Here is a 20,212-nt window from a genome sequence, read left to right as displayed (position 1 = left end):
TTCCTTGCAGATGAAGACTACTCAAACTGAAGGATTTAGTGTCACCCCTCTCTCCTGTTGGTAAGATAGTAGATTTTTGGGTTTCATACCAGTGGCGACCAACACAAACTACAATCCCGAAGCATCAATATTACTATCTCACCAACAGGAGGTTTGAAAAAAAAAGGTTTTGTTGATGTGAAGCGTCCATAATCTGGTCCTTCAGCTGTGTCAGACAACACCACGCCTGCAGTTCTAAATTTAAAAACCAACCAAAGCAAGACTTTTTCCACTCTGCTGTGTTCTGGGGTGCAAATCATATCAATGTAGTTATATCTGACAAATTGTTACCATTTCGGTGCTTCCTGATCAATTAGCAACTGTAAAGACGACAAATAGTTTAATCCAGAGGAACATCGGACCGCATTTCAAGGCAAAACAACAGCTTCTGTCAGACGACGGCTAATGTGAACATTCGGCCACATTCTAGCTTACGTTGCTGTTGGATACGATATTGCGTCATTGCGACAAGCTCAGGAAAGGTGTAAAATAATTCAGAAATATCCAAAACACAGCTAACATGTTATCAAATATGCGACATTTTGTCACATTGCAACCTGGAACACAGCAGCTCTACGTTGTCCCACCGTTCAAGAGGAAAAATGTCGGTCGTGACGTCGAATAAGGTCTTGATTGGATTACATCGAGATGAAGCTTGTTGCTGGGTCCATGCTTGTCCGCTGAGATTTACTGGGACACTTGATGGAACTCGGCTATCGTTAACAAAATGTGTTTCACCTGTACTTTCCCTGATGTGACCAGACAAAATGTCCACAGTGAAAGAAGGTGTATTGTCAACAGCAGCAATATTGAGAACCGCCTAGCTTGACATTCTGCTCTCCTTTCACTTGATGACTGTTTAAACTGCAGTTAAGGGTTTTTTCAGTCTTTGAACCACATTGCACAGTCTTCTTCCGCGGACACAGTGGAGTACGATACTTCTTCCTCCGCTGATGAGATGTAGTTGAAAGAACCTTGAAAAGTTAGCAAGTAAAACTTCATTCAAGACTCTTTTTTTGTCAGGCATATCCTTTACATTTTAAACCTGCAGAAACATCTTCCACACTGCTTTGAGTTTCGCTGTGTGCATTCTGTCCTCCTCATATTATATCCGTCCAACGAAATAAAAAAGTAAGTTCTTAAACCAAATTTGCATTGTATAATGACCCAGTTCTGTCGTTGCTTCTGAATACTTGAACAAAATTGATAATAAATGATGTAAATAATTCATAAGGCTGCTTTTAAGTGGAGGAACAGCCAGTGCAGCTCCAAACTGTAGACAGCACTGCACTGTGAAACCTTGGACACATCTCATCCATGAAATCAGATGATGTGGAGCATCAATAAACACAGATGATGTTGTTTTTATGCATGAGACAGTCGTCTGTACTCAAAACCGCTGCAGCCAATTTGCAACAACTTTGCCCTCTGGCAAAAACTAATTCCTCACACTCCCATTACAGTGTGCACAGTTTGTCAGTGCTGCTACGCTGCTGTTCGCAATCAACACCATAATGTAACAAATCAAAGCAACAGTTCAGGTCTTTAAAATTAGATTTGGTCTCCTCGCATGACCAGGACCTTAAAGGGTAAGTGCACCCACACATTAAAAATTCAGTCTTTATCTTACTTGCATCAATGCTGATGGAAAGTCAGCTGATGTTTCGTACTCCACAAGACATTTCTGGAGCTTCAGAGCAAAACGGCGTTGCAGCATTCTCCTAGACAATTGCAGTAGATGGGGACTTGTTTTGAAATGGAAAAAAATAACAATGGGGAAAATATAAATTGGGTCATACGGTCCAAATCATTTTGAAAAAAACATTTACATCAGTCCACCTAAGTTCAGCTTGTCATGTCACCTGACCAGAATCAATGTTTTACATGATAACAAGACGCTATTCCTCATTTTTAGAGTGACTGATACATCGTTATCATTCATTCATGCAGATTGACGTTAGCGACTATATTGACTGGATACTACCAACACTATTGTTATTGTGAAGCCCACTTAGCTGAAAGTGCTGCCAGTGAGTCCGTTTTATGATACTCATTGAGTTACATTTACATTTGGTGCGTTTATCAGACGCTTATGTACCAAGTGACTTGCAGGAATTCATACATACACTGATGCCGATGGCTGCCATGCAAGGTGCCGACCAGCACATCAGGAGCAGTTTTGGGGTTCAGTATCTTGCCAAAGGACACTTCAACATGCAGACCAGGGGAATCGAACCAGCGACCTTCCAATAACAACACACCACAGCCACCCATAATCATTACCCCAGTTGCTCTCCTGGTGACCTCCCCAGGAAACTCGTAGCTAGCTGCTAGGCTAAAAGTGTTAGCTGTATGGAGACACTTTTATTTAATATTTTTAGACTTAAAACAACTCCTTGCTGACTTTCATCTACCGCTTGGGTGAAGTACCTCATACAACCTCACATTAACGAATCACTTTGAGTGTTTTTAGCTTAAATTCCTACATACTGCACCTTTAAGTGATACAGCAGGATCCACCATGTACCTCTCAGTTCAGCTCAAACCAGCTGACACACACAGTAAAGATGGCCCCCGGAGCCAGCTGCTGCCCACCTGGACCACCTCTCTGTACTTTGGCCACCTGCTACAGTGACGCCGCGGGCGCACTGTGACGTCACGTCTGCTAGGCCTCCCGTCGGCCTATCGCTGCTCTCCTCCGCGCTGACGACGACACCCGGAAGCGACCGAGCTGCGCTGCTTTGTTTTGTTTTGGTAGTAGGAGTTGGATAAGAGGCAGGCAGGCAGGCGGAGGGGGGACCGTGCGGGACAGAGAACCGCTCGCTAAATGGGGAGAGCCGTCTCGGGGATGGAAGATGACGGACCGATAGCTGACGCCTGCAAAATGCCGAGCTTTATCGGCAGCTTCGAGGAGGGGAGGGTGAAACTGTCCCGCAACCTGCAGACTGAAACTTCCTTCACGGACGGCAAAGTTGAGCGGTCGGTCAGAGATTTTGGACCCGACTCCGGGTTGCTGACCCCGGACGGAGGTGAGAGGGAGCCGGAGGAGGGGAGCGGCGAGGAGGAGGAGAAGGATGCGAAGGGCAACAACAACAACAACTGCAACGGCGGAGGTGGAGGTGGAGGAGAGAAGAGGAGGGCGAGCGCTGTCGAGATTTTGAGGAGGAATTTCGGGGTGTCAAAGTCTCCCTCCCTGCGGCTGAACACGGGCAGTCGGATGCAGTGCGGGGACGAGCGCGAAACCCGCGAAGGAGGCGATTATAACGACGCGACGAGCGGTTATGGGAGCGAATGCGGCGACTGTGGGAAGTCGGAGCGTGAGGCGGGCGACGCGGTGGAGGAAAACGAGCCAACCCTGAGCGACTTGACGACTTTGGGGGTTCAAGCCGTTGAGATTATAACCGTCACAGGACGGTGTCCCAACAGGGGGGGCGGGGACAGCAACACGGACACTTTGAGCGGGTCCTTCCGCACTAAGGAGCACGTCTACTGCACTGTTTACTGCATCGCCAACGACAGCCATCGGAGAGAAATCACGGACGATGGGGCGGTCACGTCCGACGCACCAGAAATGGACGAGGGGACGGGACGGGAAGCGGGTTCGAGTCCCCACCCGGCGCTCTACACGCTGGAGGACCTGGTGGACCCTTTCGGGGACATGGCCCACGGGCTGTCCGACGCGCAGGCCGGTGGAGAGACAACGATGCAGAGCTGCCGGGTGTGCCTGGAAGGGAAATCCATCGCACCCCTGCCCTGCTGCAGGAAGGCCGTGTGTGACGAGTGTCTGAAACTCTACGTCAGCTCCCAGGTTGGTGGGGGGGGGGGGGGTGGAGGAGGAGGGAGGGGAGGTGAGCAGTGCAGCAGGGTGAGGATGTCCCAGAACCGGGCCGTGCTGGGTCAGGCAAGCAATCTTGGTTGAAGTGTCCTTGAACAAACTCACAACCTTCCCTGTCACACTTTTCTTTTTTTTCTTTTTTACCTCCAGGCAAGAAATTCTGTGAACTGTTATTAAAATGGGCCCGGCCCTCACTGGGGTTTACTTATCTGACTTCCGTGTTTTTTTGATTAAGCCGCTAAAAATGGGTGACAAAAAAAAAAAAAAAAAAAGCTTCCATGAAATGAAATGATGTGATTATTCCTGAAGTGTCCCAGGTCACCTCATCTTGTGATCCCTGTGAATCTGGGTCACAGACTTTGATTCTGCACAAAAAAAATCACGACCCAGGCGGGGATGCTTTTCAACAATAGGCAACTTTGTGCACTGTTTGGTTTTATTCTCTCAGGTTTCACGTGCTTGAGGGAGAGTTCACCCCCCTCAGATCTACAGTTTGATTTCAGATGTGTGTCGACTAGGTGTGACTAACTCGTGACACGGTTCCTGCGATAACGATTTTATCGCAATACATCGAGTGATGCATCCTTATATATTTGTCTGCAGAAAACAAAATACTGCGAAAAATAGTGGAAGTATTTATTCACCATGTTGTGAGAAGAACTGAAATCGGACTGTGCGTCAAAAGTAATTCGTGTGAGGATATTGACAATTATCTCGATCCCAGAATATTCCCATAATGAAAATTCTGCACATTCAAGTTATTGTGAGGTTTTTATTGCGATCCGCCTTAAAATCCTTTATCTGATTCAGGAGATAAAATCACTATCCTAGATGTTCACGAATGAATGATTTGCTACATCAGTCGCTCCCGAGAAAGCGGATTTGTTTCCTGTAACTGTGGAAAAATGGCGGCTCCGGTTTAGTGACAGGACGAACTGGAAGGTGCATCTATAATTTGCAGTTGGTATCATGAAGAGTGGGAATAAAGTTGATTAAAAAAAACATTCGCAGTCTTAGCTCAGTGGCTTTACAAACACTGTGAAGTCATGAATTGTAGTCTTATTGGTAGGAAAGTTTGTTTAAGGAACCTTCATGTATTTAAAAAATCTATCTATATTTGGTGCCAGTGTATCGATGATCGTATCGCGAGAGGAAGCAAGTTGCTGAATCAACATTTTGTCACACCACTAATGATTAGTGCAGCCACAGTCCCTCCACTCGCCTCGTCTTTTTCTGTATTGTTCGTTGACGTCCAAACGTACCTTTTGCTCATGCGAAAAAAATGTATCAGAGCGTCCCAGCGGCATGTTTTAGGTGTGCATGGAGAGAGACGCACAATAGCAAAGTCTTTTTTTTTTAAGTATGTCGGCTGAATCAGGTCACAACAGCGACTCAGCTAGTCATGTGACTACAGTTCATTCTCTCTTCATGGTTTATAAGACTTTCTGCCGATCGATTCCCGGTGAGGATTTACACTTCTAAATCAAGAAAAATGAATAATAGATGAATGAAATATTTACTTCCATCCATCCAGTGTAGCTGCCATGAAAATAAAGACTCAGCGATGAAAGGCAGATTTCCAGTCACTGCTCTCTAACAGAGCCAAAGTGTTTCAGAATGGATTTTTTCCTTTTCTTTAAGTGCCTTGTTCCTGAACTTGTGCCAGAGGAGTTGGGATCTTTGCTCCTTGCTACTGTTGCTATAATCTGCTTTACTCTGTTTAGATAAAACAGTTTTTTTTATCAGTCATCACGACTACTATTTATCTGCAATTATCTTGCTTTGATAACAAGGCTTGAATAATCATCCAAACACAGAGACGAGCGTACTCTCCGATAAGCACGGCGAGGATGAGATAAGGGTCGTGTAAACTATCCTGTGTAGGTGGAATATTTTACTGTTAATGTACCACAAACTTACTTCAGCGTGCGTGCTTGGTGTTAACCTTCGGTACATGGAGTAAACACTATGTCAGAGAGATTGGAGCATGTGGTCATAGATGGACTGCAGGAGACTCAGCACTTTGCCCAGAGGCGTTATATGTTGAGAATGCAGGCCGGGTGGATGGACGGATGCAGCCGGCGACTGGATGACACTGGTGCGGTGCTCACTGTGTTCCTGTGCAAGGGATTAAACCAGCCTCTTCAAATCAAGCCATTCTTGTTGGACTTATTTTGAAAATTATTAATCGGGTTGCAGGCGCGTTTTAAGTGGAAATCTCTGACTTTATTCTGCCTTTACATGGAAAACAAGCTTCACTGCATCATAGTCCAAGTCAAGAACCCCTTTACTGACGCAGACATGGTTTTATGAATGGATTATAAACGTATGAAACAAAACTACAAACTTAAACTATTATTTTCTCATACAACAAGATCGTCAATGTTTTTATTTTATGTGTCATTTAACAGCTTTTTCATAATTTGAATCTTATTATCGAAACAGTTTATTCTACCTGTTGCAATTTAATCATATCTATTACTTTTAGCTTAATATTTTAATTGTTTATTTTATTCAAGTTAGCTTCTTATTTCAGCTGTTTATTCTTCTTGTAGCTAACAAATGTAGCCATTTATCCACTACTTAACAAACTTATCAAACTGTTACATTGTATACTGTTTTAGCTTAATAGTTAAACTGTTTATCCTTCTTGTAGCTAACACATTTAACTGCTTTTCCATTACTTTAAGCTAACGAATCAAACCGTTTAGTTTACCTGTAGGTAACCTGTTTCATTGTTTATCCATTACTGTTTTCAAACTATTAAATAAATTTGCGTATTACTTTAAGCTAACTATTTTAACTGCTAGTCCTTTTTGTAGCTAACACATTTAATTGCTTGTCCACCACTTTAAGCTATTTCAGCTCATGAAGCTGATGCGTTGAATTGCTTATCCGATACTTTGATATATTTTGGTTACATTTAGATAACTATTCCTATTTGTAGTTAAAAAATTAACCTACTTTAAGCTATTTCAACATTATAGCTAATTATTTTAACTGTTTATCCATCACTATTTTAAGCAAGCAAGTGTCATTTCAATTGCTTATACACTTACAGATAATTATATCAACTTCTCTGCTTGCTTGGTAACTAGTTTTTAAGGACTCTTAATTGCAGCATGTGGGGGTTTAAACTGACTGTGGTTAATTGGCAGTCGAGTGATCAAATCCATTTTCTCATTGCATGAATACACAGCGTTGTAATGAGTCCAGCCTTGACCAAGCTTATAGTCACCTCTGCCCATACAGTCACTGTTAGCTTCATTGTTTTACTGTTTTAATCTTTTACATGACTTTAAGTTGGCCAATGTCAGCCACGTTATCACCACACAATACTGTGACATGTCTACGTGAAAGACTCAGTGGCAGCAGTCCAAACCCGTCCAACCAGTCTGGCAGTGGTCATCACAGCTTTATTGTCGTGGCAACAACACATCAGCTCTCATCCCTGCAGAGGATACATTTTCATAATCATGCAATAGGCTTTTAGTCCGTGTGTGTGTGTGTGTGTGTGTGTGTGTGTGTGTGTGTGTGTGTGTGTGTGTGTGTGTGTGTGTGTGTGTGTGTGTGTGTGTGCACGTGCTGTAGGGGATGTTGGGTGTAACACCATCAGTGGCTGAAGCCATTGTTCTTTGTTTTCTGTCCGCTGTCATTTCACACACTCCCTCAAAAAACACACAGACTGCCTTATCAAGTGTCAGTGCAGCAGGTCTTGCCGGCTTTGATGGGCTTAAAGTATGGGTAGAGGGAGATCATGAAATGAGGAAGAGAGAGAGAGAAGGAACTAGAGAAGAAGGGATGCCCTGGGAGGAAATAAATACAGAAGAGAAAGTTATATGTTGAAAAGAAAAGAGGTGAACTTAGTGTCTCTGTAGGCTTCTCTATTCCACTTCAGGTTGGATGATGTCCGAACACACAATAGTATTGCTTTGTTTTTTTTGTTGAGCCCAGCTGTGAACTGAAAAATGTGTGTTGTTATGTAACAAAGTGTAGTTAGATTATGAAATGGTGCATCCTAGAGCGAGAGCATCACTTCTGTCCTGTGCGCAGGTAGTAACAATGCCAGGCCCTGAAGCCAGTCACTGTGTGGATGAGGTCCACGTGGTTTACGTCACCTGATCTGGACAGACTAATGTGTGTGCTTGTGTGCTTTAATACACATTAACTTCCACTCTCTCCGCTGCCTCCTTAAGCCCTCCATTCATCTACCTCTTACTCTCTCTATTCATTGGTTAATTATTTACAATTTCCCATCCATGACGTGAACATATTCCACATGTAGATCTGGCCCAGACAGGCCACCACAATAACAAAGAGACCCACAGTAGACAGGTCCAGTAAACACACTGTGGAGCAGATGGTGTTGCATAACATATATGTTAATGTATATGATTTTAAAGCGGCAGTTGTGAGGATATGGCTAAAATGTTAGATTGAAACATTTAAAAAATGAACTTACATTATCACCAGAGTGTGAAGAAATGGTGTTGACCTTATGTCAAAGGCAACAATGTTCTGTGTTGTAGAGAAGTCTATGAAGTTAGCATGCTAACCAGCTAACATGAACCAACCATACACTTTCCGATTGTACAAGTTTCTCTCTTCATTCAAACTAAGACGAGTTTGTTTGCATCATTAAGTCTTCGTAAAACACACATAATTCGAACTTAACATAACCAAATAAAACTCCCAACAACTGTCATTTACCTCTGGTTTGGTGAAAATAAATCCTAAATTCAGGATGTGAAAATAATCCGGCTCTACAAGCTGTTTTCATCCCCTGATGATGCCTGACTCTCTCCTGCTTCTCCCGTCCCAGACTGCCGTGTCGTGTTGTCCCCGGAGTCAAAGTTGCTGTAAATCGCCTCCTTACTCTATCAACTGTTCTCAAACTGTCAAACTGTCGGTCTTAGAGGTTTTGTTTAGTCCCAGTCTGGTATCGAGCTGTGTTCAATGGGAGATGGGTTGACTGAGCCCTGTTGCCTGCTGTGACTCCCCCCAATCATCTGAGGTTGTGGTGTGGGCAAACTTTCATTAGCTAATAGGGCCACTCATAGCTGCACCACTGTAGTGAGCAGCAGTAAGCAGTGATGCTGCTCCCTCTTGGAGCAGTCTGAATCTGGCCATTTCTTACAAATTACACCTTTTTAATATCCTTCAATCTGGTTTTCCTGCAGTAATATGCCCTCTTGTCTGTTACGTTCCCCAGGTGCGAGTAGCCAAACCTTACATCAGCTGTCCGATCCCAGAGTGCAGCGGCTACCTGGAGGAGGGGATGGTGATTTCCCATTTAGCCAATGATGACGTGGCAAAGTATCGATACTTTCTGGAGCTGAGCCAGCTGGACTCGAGCACCAAACCCTGCCCCCAGTGCAGCCAGTTCACCTCTCTGAAGGAGCACCACCCCACCCGGTCGGAGCATAAGTACAAGGTAAGAACAAAGAGAAGGCTCCAAAACATAAGTAGCCATCTGTTGAAATATTTACAGATGCATTTGATAGTAACTACACTCTGTCTCGTCTCTAGATCCAGTGTAGCAATTGCCAGTTTGTGTGGTGCTTTAAATGCCACGCTCCGTGGCACAATGGGCTCAAATGTCGCGACTACAGGAAAGGCGACAAGCTGTTACGAAGCTGGGCTAGTGTCATAGAGCACGGCCAAAGAAATGCCCAGAAATGTCCGCAGTGCAAGGTAGGAACTGTGCTTTCTGAATACATCATGGATGGACGAATACGTGTGAGTCGGGTGTGTGTAAATGGAAAAGAGGTTTGACTGATGAAGGATGAAATGATTGTGGATGAATAAATCAATGGAGATTAAGAAGCACAAGAGCAAGCAGAGATGATGGATGGAGAGCTGTAGAGAACTAGGTGGAGGCCCGAGTTTAAAGTGCATGTGAAGCAGCAGAACAGAGACGCCGAGACATCGGACATATTGGAAGACAAACAGTGTTGTCTCTGCTGCACAAATCTGGTGGACTCACTCTCACGGTCATAAAACGAGCCTGGTCTAAGTTAGTCTACACAATATCTAATTTGACTGTCAGAGGATGACTAGAGCAAGACATGGATTAGGCTAATTACCAGTTTATGGGAACTGTTTGCTCAGAGCAGCAAAACACTTTCCATCTGTGTTTGTCACGCTGATGCTCCACGTCTCTTAATATCTGCTCTGGAATCAGAAGAGAGGGTCCTTTTTGACCGTGAAGCCAACAAACTGCTGTCGTGCTGTGTTGTGTTGTAGCTGGAAACAAAGAGAGACTGAGAACAACTAAACACCACTGCCCAGTTTATTATAAGGCTGCAAAGCAAAAATCTATTAAGTGTACCGAGGCAAGACCAGTAAATTGTACCCGTCTTACAATAAACTGAGCTGAAAAGGTTCAAGAACAAAATTATGTATTCAGATTATGTCCGAAGCTAAAGGAGTGAAAGAATTTCTGACCTTTGCGACGATGTGTCTGACTTTTTTATCAGTATATTAAATAATGTATAGAGCAAGGTAGAAAACAGACAACTCTCCTCAGTTTTTCCTTCTCTCTTCCTCTTTCTTTTGCCTCTGTAGATCCATATCCAGCGTACGGAGGGATGTGACCATATGACATGTACACAGTGCAACACTAACTTCTGTTACCGCTGTGGAGAGCGCTACCGTCACCTAAGGTTGGACTCTTTTAGTGTTTTGTAACTTTTTAAAAATGTATTCTCTCCGGCTGCATTCTCCATTAGTGTTGTCAAAATACCAAATTTCAGAACTTTGATAAAATACTTTGAAACATTTGGAGACTCGGTGCCGTGTTTGATACCATGGGGGGAACAAAAACTGACATAACGTTGTGGGCACAACATTTTTGCACAACAACTGCATCTCAGCGCGAGAGCGCGAAAGTGCAGCTTTTACATGTGTTATTGATTTTTTTTTTTAGAAGGTGTTGAAACGGTTTCAAAATACAACACTCTTCTCCATCCCTCTCTGTGAGATCTGGTCTGATGTAGTCTGAACATTTCTGTTGTCAGGTTTTTCGGGGACCACACGTCCAACCTCAGTGTGTTTGGATGCAAGTATCGCTATCTACCAGACAAACCTCATCTGAGACGGTTAATTAGAGGGTCTGTCTGTGGTAAGTTTGTGTGTTTGTGTTTCCAGAATAAGAATCCTGAATCTGTACTTTTCTTAATTGATGAGTAACATGATAACTTAAGTTGTTTGTGGACCTTGAAGCCACCGTGAGCAGCACGGCTCTGTGCAAGGAAATGTCGGCCAGTTTGTCCACCAGAGTAGAGCTGCAGTAACAAATCTATTAGTTGTCAACTATTAAATTAATAGGCAACTAATCCTAATAACGGATAAATCTGTTTTGAATTTTCTGATTCTTAAATATGAATATTTTTATGACAATAAACTAAATATCTTTTGGTTGTTGACAAAACAAGATATTTGAGGTTTTCATCTTGGAAATACTGATCAACATTTTGTTACATTTTATTGATGAAAAAAAAAACAAATCAATCAATTGAGAAAATAATTTACAGGATTCCTTTGACATTCATGGCACCCAGAGGATGAATCCTTCTGATTTAAGTCCAGTACTTCAGTTCATGTGAAAAGCTTTGCAAAACTAATAACATTCTTATCAGGCGCTGATGTACTTTGGGTTTATTGCTAATTAGTAAAGTTAGCATGCTAGAAATTAGCCTAAGAAGTCCAACCTTAAAGAGGTGCTAGCATGGCAGCTTTAGACTTGTTTTGCATATAATCAGGAATCTTTTTACAGCAACACATTCACAGTCACTGTGTCGGTGTCACTGGGCACTGATTTGCCAATGCTCCTATTAGGTAATAAACTATTGGTGCTGATAAACAGTTCAGAGGTCTAGTATTCCCACATTTCCTCCACCTGCATTATTTTCTGTAAATCTGCTTAAAGGGACTCTTTGGAACGTTAATTCATGTTAGCGGACGCCATTTCTGAACTAACATTAGCTACAGAGAAAAAGTCCAGACCCGAGTCCTTCACAGAGAAAGTCCAGCAGCAATAACCAACATCATGTTGCAATAAAACAGTGAATAAAACATGTAAAATTGCTACAAATTGTGACATAGAGCCCCTTTTAACTAAGTGATTTTCCTGTGCTGCGCAGAATGCTTGTGACCCGAAGTAAATCAGCTTTACCGTGTTGCACTCAGCCGCGGATTATAATTGTAGATTAAAGAGAGAAATAGCAGCAAATGTTTCTACATTGCCTAATGGCCCGTTGAGACTCCTATTGAGAGCAAACAGCCGCGACTCGCCTGTGACGGACACGAATTCACCTCGAGAGCAGCGGCAGTGAACCCTTCCACATTTAAGGCCACGCGAGAGAGCTCCATAATGAAGTGTGAAAGGAAGACATGTCATGTTAGTTATAATTATCCATTCACAGCTATCAGACATGTGCAGTAGCGAGCCTCCAGGAGGCTGAGCTCCTCTGGTAGATTTGTTTGACTCAGCTCTCCATGACAGCTACAGCTAGTTATACCAGCATGGTGCCTGTTGAACTGGGGGCCAATTTGTCCCTAACAAGAACCTTTTACCCATTACAGCTCTCATCACTGTCTTCATGCTACGGGCTGCTTGCGGCGCAGATTTAGCGTGTAATAAGAGACATTTTACTGCAGATTGAGTTGATTTCTTTGGATGATGATCCAGGATTCAGTCCTCCACAGTCACACTGACACACTGGTGGACAAGCGCCTTAAATATTCTGCAAGGATGCATTAAAATTTAAACGTTGCAAATGTTGCAAAACAACACATTGATTTTAAATCAGACTATTTCTCCTCTGTCTGACATTTATTCATTATTAATGATTATTATTCTGCTCCTCTCTTTTTCTCTCTCTCTCTCTCTGCCTTTTTTTTCCCGCTCTCTGCAGCCACCAAGGTGCTGATAGCTCCAGTGGTCATTTTGCTGGTCGTGGTATTCGGAGCTCTCGCCCTGGTGATAGGTAACATAATTACACGCATGAACACACACGTGCACGTTAATCAGGATTGAAGCTCCAGAGAGAGCGGTAAACAGATAACGGCTAAATTGGTTCGACCATATTGCAGATATTTGCCTCCGAACAAACATGCCAGTACATTAGCATGCGTGACCATGATGTGCTGCGGCGCGCTAAAGAACTAAACTGTTCCACATCCAGATTATCGCTCTCTCCTTGCTGTCACTTTACTTCCCGAAGCTACATTTTAGTCCATCCAGCTGCAATCTGTGTGCGCTCCGTCAGACAAGTGTTGTGAACTATCGGCCTCGGCTGAACTGTAATTAGTGTTAATCTCTTCCCCGTGTCTGTATGTCTGACAGATGATCCGCTGCGGGCTAACGTGCCGTGATGGCAGATTCATATTTATTTTTGTCGTTACTAGAATCGGCGCTTATGTGCTGCCGCCTCTTCTCCGATTCTCTCTTTTTTTTTCCTGCTCAATTAATTTTCACATAATGCCAAATCTGTTAGCAGTGTGCTGTAGGATGGAATAATCCAATCAAACCCATGTAGAAAATTAATCAGTGCCTGTGGTAGTTTCGCAAAAATTATCATTAGGATCATTAGGAGCGGTGATAGTTAGCTTTAAAGGGAATTTAAAAAAAACAAAAAAAACACGTAGCGCACCTTTAATCCATCATTCCTCCACTGTTATCTCTACAACCGTCTCCTCCTCTTCCTGTGTGCAGGTTTGGTCGTGTTCCCGGTCTACTACGTCTGTAAGAGGAGGAAGAAGCAGCGCACACAGGGCTCCGGACGCTGGATCTGAAACCGGCCCTGCACCTCATCCAGACCACACACACAAACACACGCACACACACACACAAAGCTCGGAAGACGACGCCCACACATCTCCTCAGGGACGAGCGCGCGGCAGCCTGAGTCATCGCGAAAAAAAAAAAAGTCTGAGAGCGGAACATGGCGGAATTAACACCGGCAATTAGGGAAGTACATAAACCAATAGAGCGATGCCTGGACGGACCACGCACGTCATCACGTCGGGAACACTGCTGCGAAAGTAATGCTTTTATCGGGATATTCGAGCAAGAACCGGTGACTTCTGGAGCAAAACACTGTCTCATAAAGTGTTTGAATCCTTTAAATCTCGACTAGGTTCCACAGATATTCTAACCAGAGGGGACTTTTTCTTGCTGGCCGGCACATTTGCAGGAAGCTTCGGCAGTGTACATTTGCAGCTTTTCACACATTTAACAAACTATCCAGCTATCTTTCAGGAGAACGTATGCAGTTTTTTGTTTACACTTGTGAGAATGTGTTGATCGGAGCCGGTTGGTTAGCCTCGATGTGATCACATACTATTATAGGTTTGTAAATGTTTCGCAGTGGATACAGGAAGTTATGAACACTGACTGCTTGGAGAGAACGAAGAGGAATTGAGGAATTTTTTCTTGCTGAACTTTTGCACTGATGTGCTGCAGTTGACAGGTGCAAGATGGAAACAAGCCATGATGTAAAAAAAAAAAAAATAAGCTCTTACAGGTGCAACGCACAGCGAGACGTTGTTCATCTTCCTCTGCTGGGAACTCAGTTTTTCATTGGATTTAAAAAGTCCCCCGCCGGTTTGAAGTGCTTGATGAGCGCACGCTGTTCTAAACAGTAAGGGAGGACAGAAGTTATAGGGATGGATGAAAGATGCTAAACTATTCTCCACTAACCTGGTAAACCTTGACTAAGCTGGATCTCAAGTGTTTGCTAGAAGGGTTGAGTTTGGTCGTGGGTCTTCGGCTAGTTTTAAAGACCATACACACATCTTAGCTTTAAAGGGACAGTCCCCAAATCCCAAAATGTTCTTCCTGCCTGTGCTTTCTGTCCGTCTAGATCGTTCTGGTGTGAGTTGCTGAGTTTTGCCGTAGAGATGTCTGCCTGATCTCCGATAAAATCTTACTTACTGCTCAGTAGCCATCTTGGCAGCACCCCAGTGCAGTTATTTCAAGCGGATAAGGCCAAGCTGCTATCTAAATGAATGGGGAGAGTGAATGTGTCATACAATCAATATGTCTCATATAATATGATCTTCCTACCAAATTACAATCAACGACCCGATCACAGAGGGTAGCAGCATCTGCTCCTGCTGAACATTTGAGCTCAGCTGAGGAGGCCGCCATTGTTGTTTACTTCCTGTGCTGTCACAAACACGAGCCTCTCGTCCGTCAGTAGATTCAAGTATCACATCTCTGCGGTCGATACCTCTAAAACACTGCAGTTCCAAACGAAAATGATCTAAATGGATACATAGCACTTCAGCTAAGAGAGAACAGTTTTTGATTTTGGGGTGGACTGTCCCTTTTAAAAAGGGTCCTCTTTGCAAATACTCAACCCAGTGACCCTTCATGGAAATTTTGGAAGCGACAAGTGGAGTTCTGGCAAGCCTCCACTGGTTTCTGTTCTGGTTTTTACATCAGCTCCTCCTTCTGTGTGTCCCTGTCCTCCTCGCTGTCCTTTGGGTCCCTCTCCTCCCCGCCCGCCCGGCTCGATGGTGGCTCTCGCGCCCTCCCCGCCTGGCAGGTCGTCTCTGCTGTGCCCACACACTGTATGCCAGTGTCTGCATCATCAAAAAAGAAAAAAAAGAAAAAGAGCTGCTGTGCGGCAATCGTGCCAAAACAAATCGCTGAATGTGGCAGGACGGACGCGTCCCTTTGTTAGATTTTTTTTGTTATTTGTTTTTTAGGGGTTGTGTGTTGCTGAGGTTTGGGTGGTGATGCTGTTGGTGTGTAGTGGAGTCCAGACAGGAAATGACTGAATGTACTATTGCAAATGGTACCTGTAGATAAAGAGAAGTATTTCAGATTTGACTTTTTTAATGTAGTTGGTGGTGGTTTGCTGAGAGTTAAACAGGGTGTTGATTTTTTTAAAGAAATAAGTTCGAGAGCTGCAAACATGAGTCAGTTTATCATTAAAACTATTTTGATAATTAATCATTTCAGTCATTTTTCAAGAAAGAATGTCAAACATTTGCTGGTTCCAGCTTCTTAAATTGGAGGATTTGCTGATTGTCTTTGTAATTTATGATCGTAAATGAAGAGTCGACTGTTGGACAAAAGAAGCAATTTGAGGACGTCACTTTGAGCATTTTTAAACCTTTTTTCTCCCTTTGTCTCAACTAATCGATTAATAAGGACAATGCAGCAAATTAATCGATAATGAAATGACTCGTTAGTTGCTCAGAGGTTGTCATCAGGTTGCTTTGCACTGAATCTGTGGTTGATTAGATTTGGATGTTAATTATTTGGCGATCAGGTTTTTAAGAATCGACGCAGAGGGTTTGGATTGTATCTGGTGTTTTGCTGTGACGAGAGGACGTCTGTCTGCTTGAGAGTCGGGATAATGACCGTGTGGTTTTTAGCCTACGCACACAGCCTCTCTGCTCATTCACACTGGTACTTACTGCAAGAAAGCACACGCTTGGAGTGCTGCCAGGAAACAGGAGATTTACAAGAGCTTTAAAGGTCGTCACCTGGCGGCAGCCAGCTTGCTGTCCTTCACTTATCCCCCTATCCTCTCCTCCCTGCTGTCTCTCCTGAGTTTTGAAAAATGGGCGCATGAATGCTGGAGCCGTGGCTGCCGTTTGCCCGCAGAAATCCCCCGGACTGGATGCTTTCGAGGCTGTGATATGTGAAAAAGACACTGCAGTCGAGTTCAAGCGGTTTCAGCATCAGTCACACATTGTTTTTGTGTGTGTGTTTATCCCACCACTGTTTTTTTTATGTTGTTGTATGAAATATAATTGAGAGACTCAAGGAAAAAGGTGAGCACAAGATATCTGCACATAAGAGATGTTTAAGTAAGAGGGAGATGATGAAATGATAAAAGGTTGAGGGGTGAATGTCCCCACAGGAAACGAAGACTTACAGCTGAGTTATAAGTGGTTACCAGTGGATTGTATCCCGAGTGTTACAGCACATTTCAACACTGAATCTTCACTAACCAGGATTTAAGGCATGAAGTAAAAGCAGGTTTGAAGTTTAATGCATGTTGGACATTTTTGCAGTGCAGTGCCACGAGCTTGGCTTTTCTCCCAGGGATCTGAAACGCTCTCATCCGGGAGTTAATAAACACAAACTGTTTCCTGAAGGGCACAGAAAATGTGCCGTCACACACACACACACACACTGCTCTCAGTCGGTTCCTGACTCTGGGTTTTGAATCCACGCTCAGGGAGTTTGTTTTCCGTTCACTGTACCCAGAGCCCTCCACACAGAAACTGCAGAGTGTAAATGCTTTGCGGTGCTTTTGCCCAGAGCTGCTTTGCAACCATATTTAATTCCAGGAGGTTTAAAAACACTGATGAGTCAAAAGAGATCCAAACATCGCACTTTCCTAACCAGACTCAGCTGTGTTATGAACACAGCTCAGTGGTCGGAGGTTTAATCCAGGACTAATAAGGGGAACAGTGTACACGGGGAGATGTAATATGTAAGTTACAACACAGTCACCAGAGTAATGCTGGCAATGTGCGTCTCTGCAACCACATTTAAAATGTTTGTTTTTGTTCAGTTTTTCAGCAACACTGCAAATATGGTCCGCTTAGGTTTAATGCACAAAGAGCACTTGATTAGGAACGGGAGGAGGTTTTTGTTTCTGTCACCACAAACGCAGCTGGAAATCGTCCCAAACGTCTCATCAGAAATATCTGGTTCTTGTCTCTGAGATGGCTTGAAATTGTCCCGACATCACGATAAAAACTTCAGGTTTTGATGCCATGAAGAAGGCTTGAAATTTTCCTGACTTCTCATAAAAGATATCAGTTTTTTGTTGCCGTGAACAACAGTTGGAAAATGTTCCGACGTCTCATCAAAAATATTAGTAGATAAATCGGTGTCAGTATCTCAAACTGCAGTCTGTCACCTGTCCCGGCTGTCAGATCACCTCCTCCTCCTCCTCCTCACATCAAAGTCTGCTCATACTCATGAAATCTGACGGTGATGTGAAACATATTCTAAAAATGACGATGTGACTCATACGAACACTTGTAACGCCTCCACTGGTTGCAGAAACGGACAATGCCGGCGTTTCATTCTGGCGACTGGCGACTTAAACACTGAAAAAATCTACTTAACAATTGTTCACTTGCATCTCGTGCGTAACTGCTCGGCTAGTTCTACACTGACACGTTGAAATGCTGCATTTTTATTTTATATATTATTTTTGAATGACATACGACCGACACGTGATCAACACCTGTGCTTGAATTCTCTTTAGCACTGAAAAAAAAAAGCTGAAAAACCATCAGTCTATTGATCAGCTCATTGCCAGAAAAATAACAAACGACCTCTCTGTGATGACGGATTATTCTCTTCACACAGCAGCTTCGTAGGAGCGCAGGTTTACTGTCAGACTTGTTTGGCCTCTGAATTTCGGGATGAATTGTTTCTGACAGCGCGATGTTTGTCCCGGTCTGCAAATAATATTTGATTTCTTTCGTGTTCATTCAGAGTTCTCTCAGTTCTTAGATGCCATTTGGAGTTGCCATCATCCCTTTGTTGTTTTTTGTTGTTGTTGCTCTCACATATTACTGACACCATCACTGACATGTATCTGAACTCTAAAGGAACTGCTCGGGTAAAAGCTGAACATGCAAAAACAGTTACTGCTTTTTTTTGGCCAATGATTTCTTTCCTTTTGCCGGGTGTATCGGCTGACTGATACCTCCAGCCATTTTTTTGTTTTGTTTTGTTTTATGCTACAGTCCCAGTGATATCGGCATAAATATGCAATAGTGCCTTCACAGCCAAATCAAAACAAGCTGAAAGCTGAAACAGTGATGGATCATGACATGGGTCTCCTAATGTAAAAGAAAGGTGTCGCCCATGTGCAGTGCAATCAGAATCTAAATCTATATTAAGTTCTCTGCTAAAAATGTTGTTTTAATAGCTAAAGATTTAAAAACCTGTTTGAGTTCTGCAGGTTCCATGATACAGGGTTTCAGCTGCGTCCCAAATACTCTTGTACCTTTGCACAAGTTGAACTGTCACTTTATTTTTGGCTCATACCCGCCTCAGTCTGTAGATCATCACGAGGAAGCAGCAGCAGCACAGCGAGGCCTGTTTCCAACATACAGCTGGTATGGACTGACGTGCTCAGTGAAGGAAGTGATTAAACCAAAAAAAGATGGGTCGTTTTTTGTTTTTTTTCAACCAATCAGATGTCTAGCAGGGAAACACTTCACTTTACAGTCCTGAAAATGTCATGAAACGTAGGTGGTTAATGACCAAGTAACATGTTGGAAGTTTCTTTGAAATCACTCCCAGTCACAACAGTAATTACATTTTTAAAAAATGGTGATTTCTTTGATACATTTCCGGGAATCTTCCAATTGAAATTGGTGAAAATGAAGCTGCAACAACTCACTGCATGATAATAAAAATGTCACGATCACCAGACGTTCATCAGAAACCAGCTGGAAGTTTCCTGGAAATGTTGTAAAGAAAATAACTGTGTACAAACTGCCTGTTGGACGATATCAGAATGTTATTATTAAACAACACTGGGGTCATTTTTTAAGTTCAGGGGTTAAACGGTGTTGCTTTTTAATTACCACCTGCTTACCATGACATTTGCAGGCCTGTAAAATCAAGTGTTGCCGTTAATTTTAAACTCAGGAGGCCTGTGGATAATTGTTACGGTGTGATATCAGTAACATCAGGGTGAGTTTTCTCCATCTAGACGTACGGATGTTATGGAAAAATGGCAACGTTCGAAGTTTGTCTTCTATCCAGAGAAATAATCTTGATTACTGGGCTTCTTGTTTGCACCAGTAACAAACTCCTCCACCTGCTGCCACTGTTAAAACATGTCTGCTGATATTATCGTTGCTCACTTGGACAGGCACAGTTATTGTTTTCATCTGATGAAGAATAAAGTAAACTGGGGTCAAATGCCAAAGTGGCTCGGTTTGATTGATTGATTGATTGATTGACTGATTTGACATCAGTAGCAGATCTGAAGCAGGACTGTTGATGCTTCTCTCTCTGATTTACTGAATATTTTGATGCTCAACAGTTTACAGAATACAAATGATTTGTCACACTGTCTGATGCAGCAACATTGACCTCTGTGTCTGCGGACACAGTTGTAACTACAGTTTCATGTCAGCAGGGGTCATTAGTGCACCGCCAGAGGCAAATCTCTAGAGCCATGACTGTTAATTAAGATGCAGTGTCATAGGGGAGAAGAAGACACAACCAAGTTAATTAATATTACACAGAGGAAGTGTTTTTTACATGTATTAAATGGCTTTATTATCTCTTATTAGAATACAATATAAAAATACAATGAAGTTAATTGCAGA

The 20,212-nt window shown here is 43.0% G+C and overlaps 1 protein-coding gene across 1 annotated transcript; it reads left to right on the top strand.

The window, feature by feature from the left end:
- The first annotated feature begins 2,696 nt into the window (after nucleotides 1–2,696).
- rnf217 (ring finger protein 217) lies at nucleotides 2,697–19,806 on the top strand. Its single transcript, XM_037086619.1, has 7 exons — nucleotides 2,697–3,847; nucleotides 9,087–9,308; nucleotides 9,404–9,568; nucleotides 10,442–10,539; nucleotides 10,894–10,997; nucleotides 12,793–12,864; nucleotides 13,593–19,806. The coding sequence occupies exons 1-7, from the start codon at nucleotides 2,867–2,869 to the stop codon at nucleotides 13,670–13,672; spliced, it is 1,722 nt and encodes a 573-aa protein (XP_036942514.1). The 5' UTR covers nucleotides 2,697–2,866; the 3' UTR covers nucleotides 13,673–19,806.
- The last annotated feature ends 406 nt before the right edge of the window (nucleotides 19,807–20,212 follow it).

Source organism: Acanthopagrus latus, chromosome 22, assembly GCF_904848185.1.
Source record: "Acanthopagrus latus isolate v.2019 chromosome 22, fAcaLat1.1, whole genome shotgun sequence".
Taxonomy (NCBI): Eukaryota; Metazoa; Chordata; class Actinopteri; order Spariformes; family Sparidae; genus Acanthopagrus; species Acanthopagrus latus.
Note: the sequence above shows the minus strand (reverse complement) of the source record. Positions and strands in the feature narration are given on the sequence as shown.

Bases quoted from the DNA above. Each gene is read 5' to 3' on its own strand.
- rnf217 (XM_037086619.1), top strand. From the start codon at position 2,867: ATGGGGAGAGCCGTCTCGGGGATGGAAGATGACGGACCGATAGCTGAC. The intron at 9,309-9,403 runs GTAAGAACAAAG...TCTCGTCTCTAG, and splicing joins GGTCGGAGCATAAGTACAAG to ATCCAGTGTAGCAATTGCCA. The intron at 10,540-10,893 runs GTTGGACTCTTT...TTCTGTTGTCAG, and splicing joins GAGCGCTACCGTCACCTAAG to GTTTTTCGGGGACCACACGT.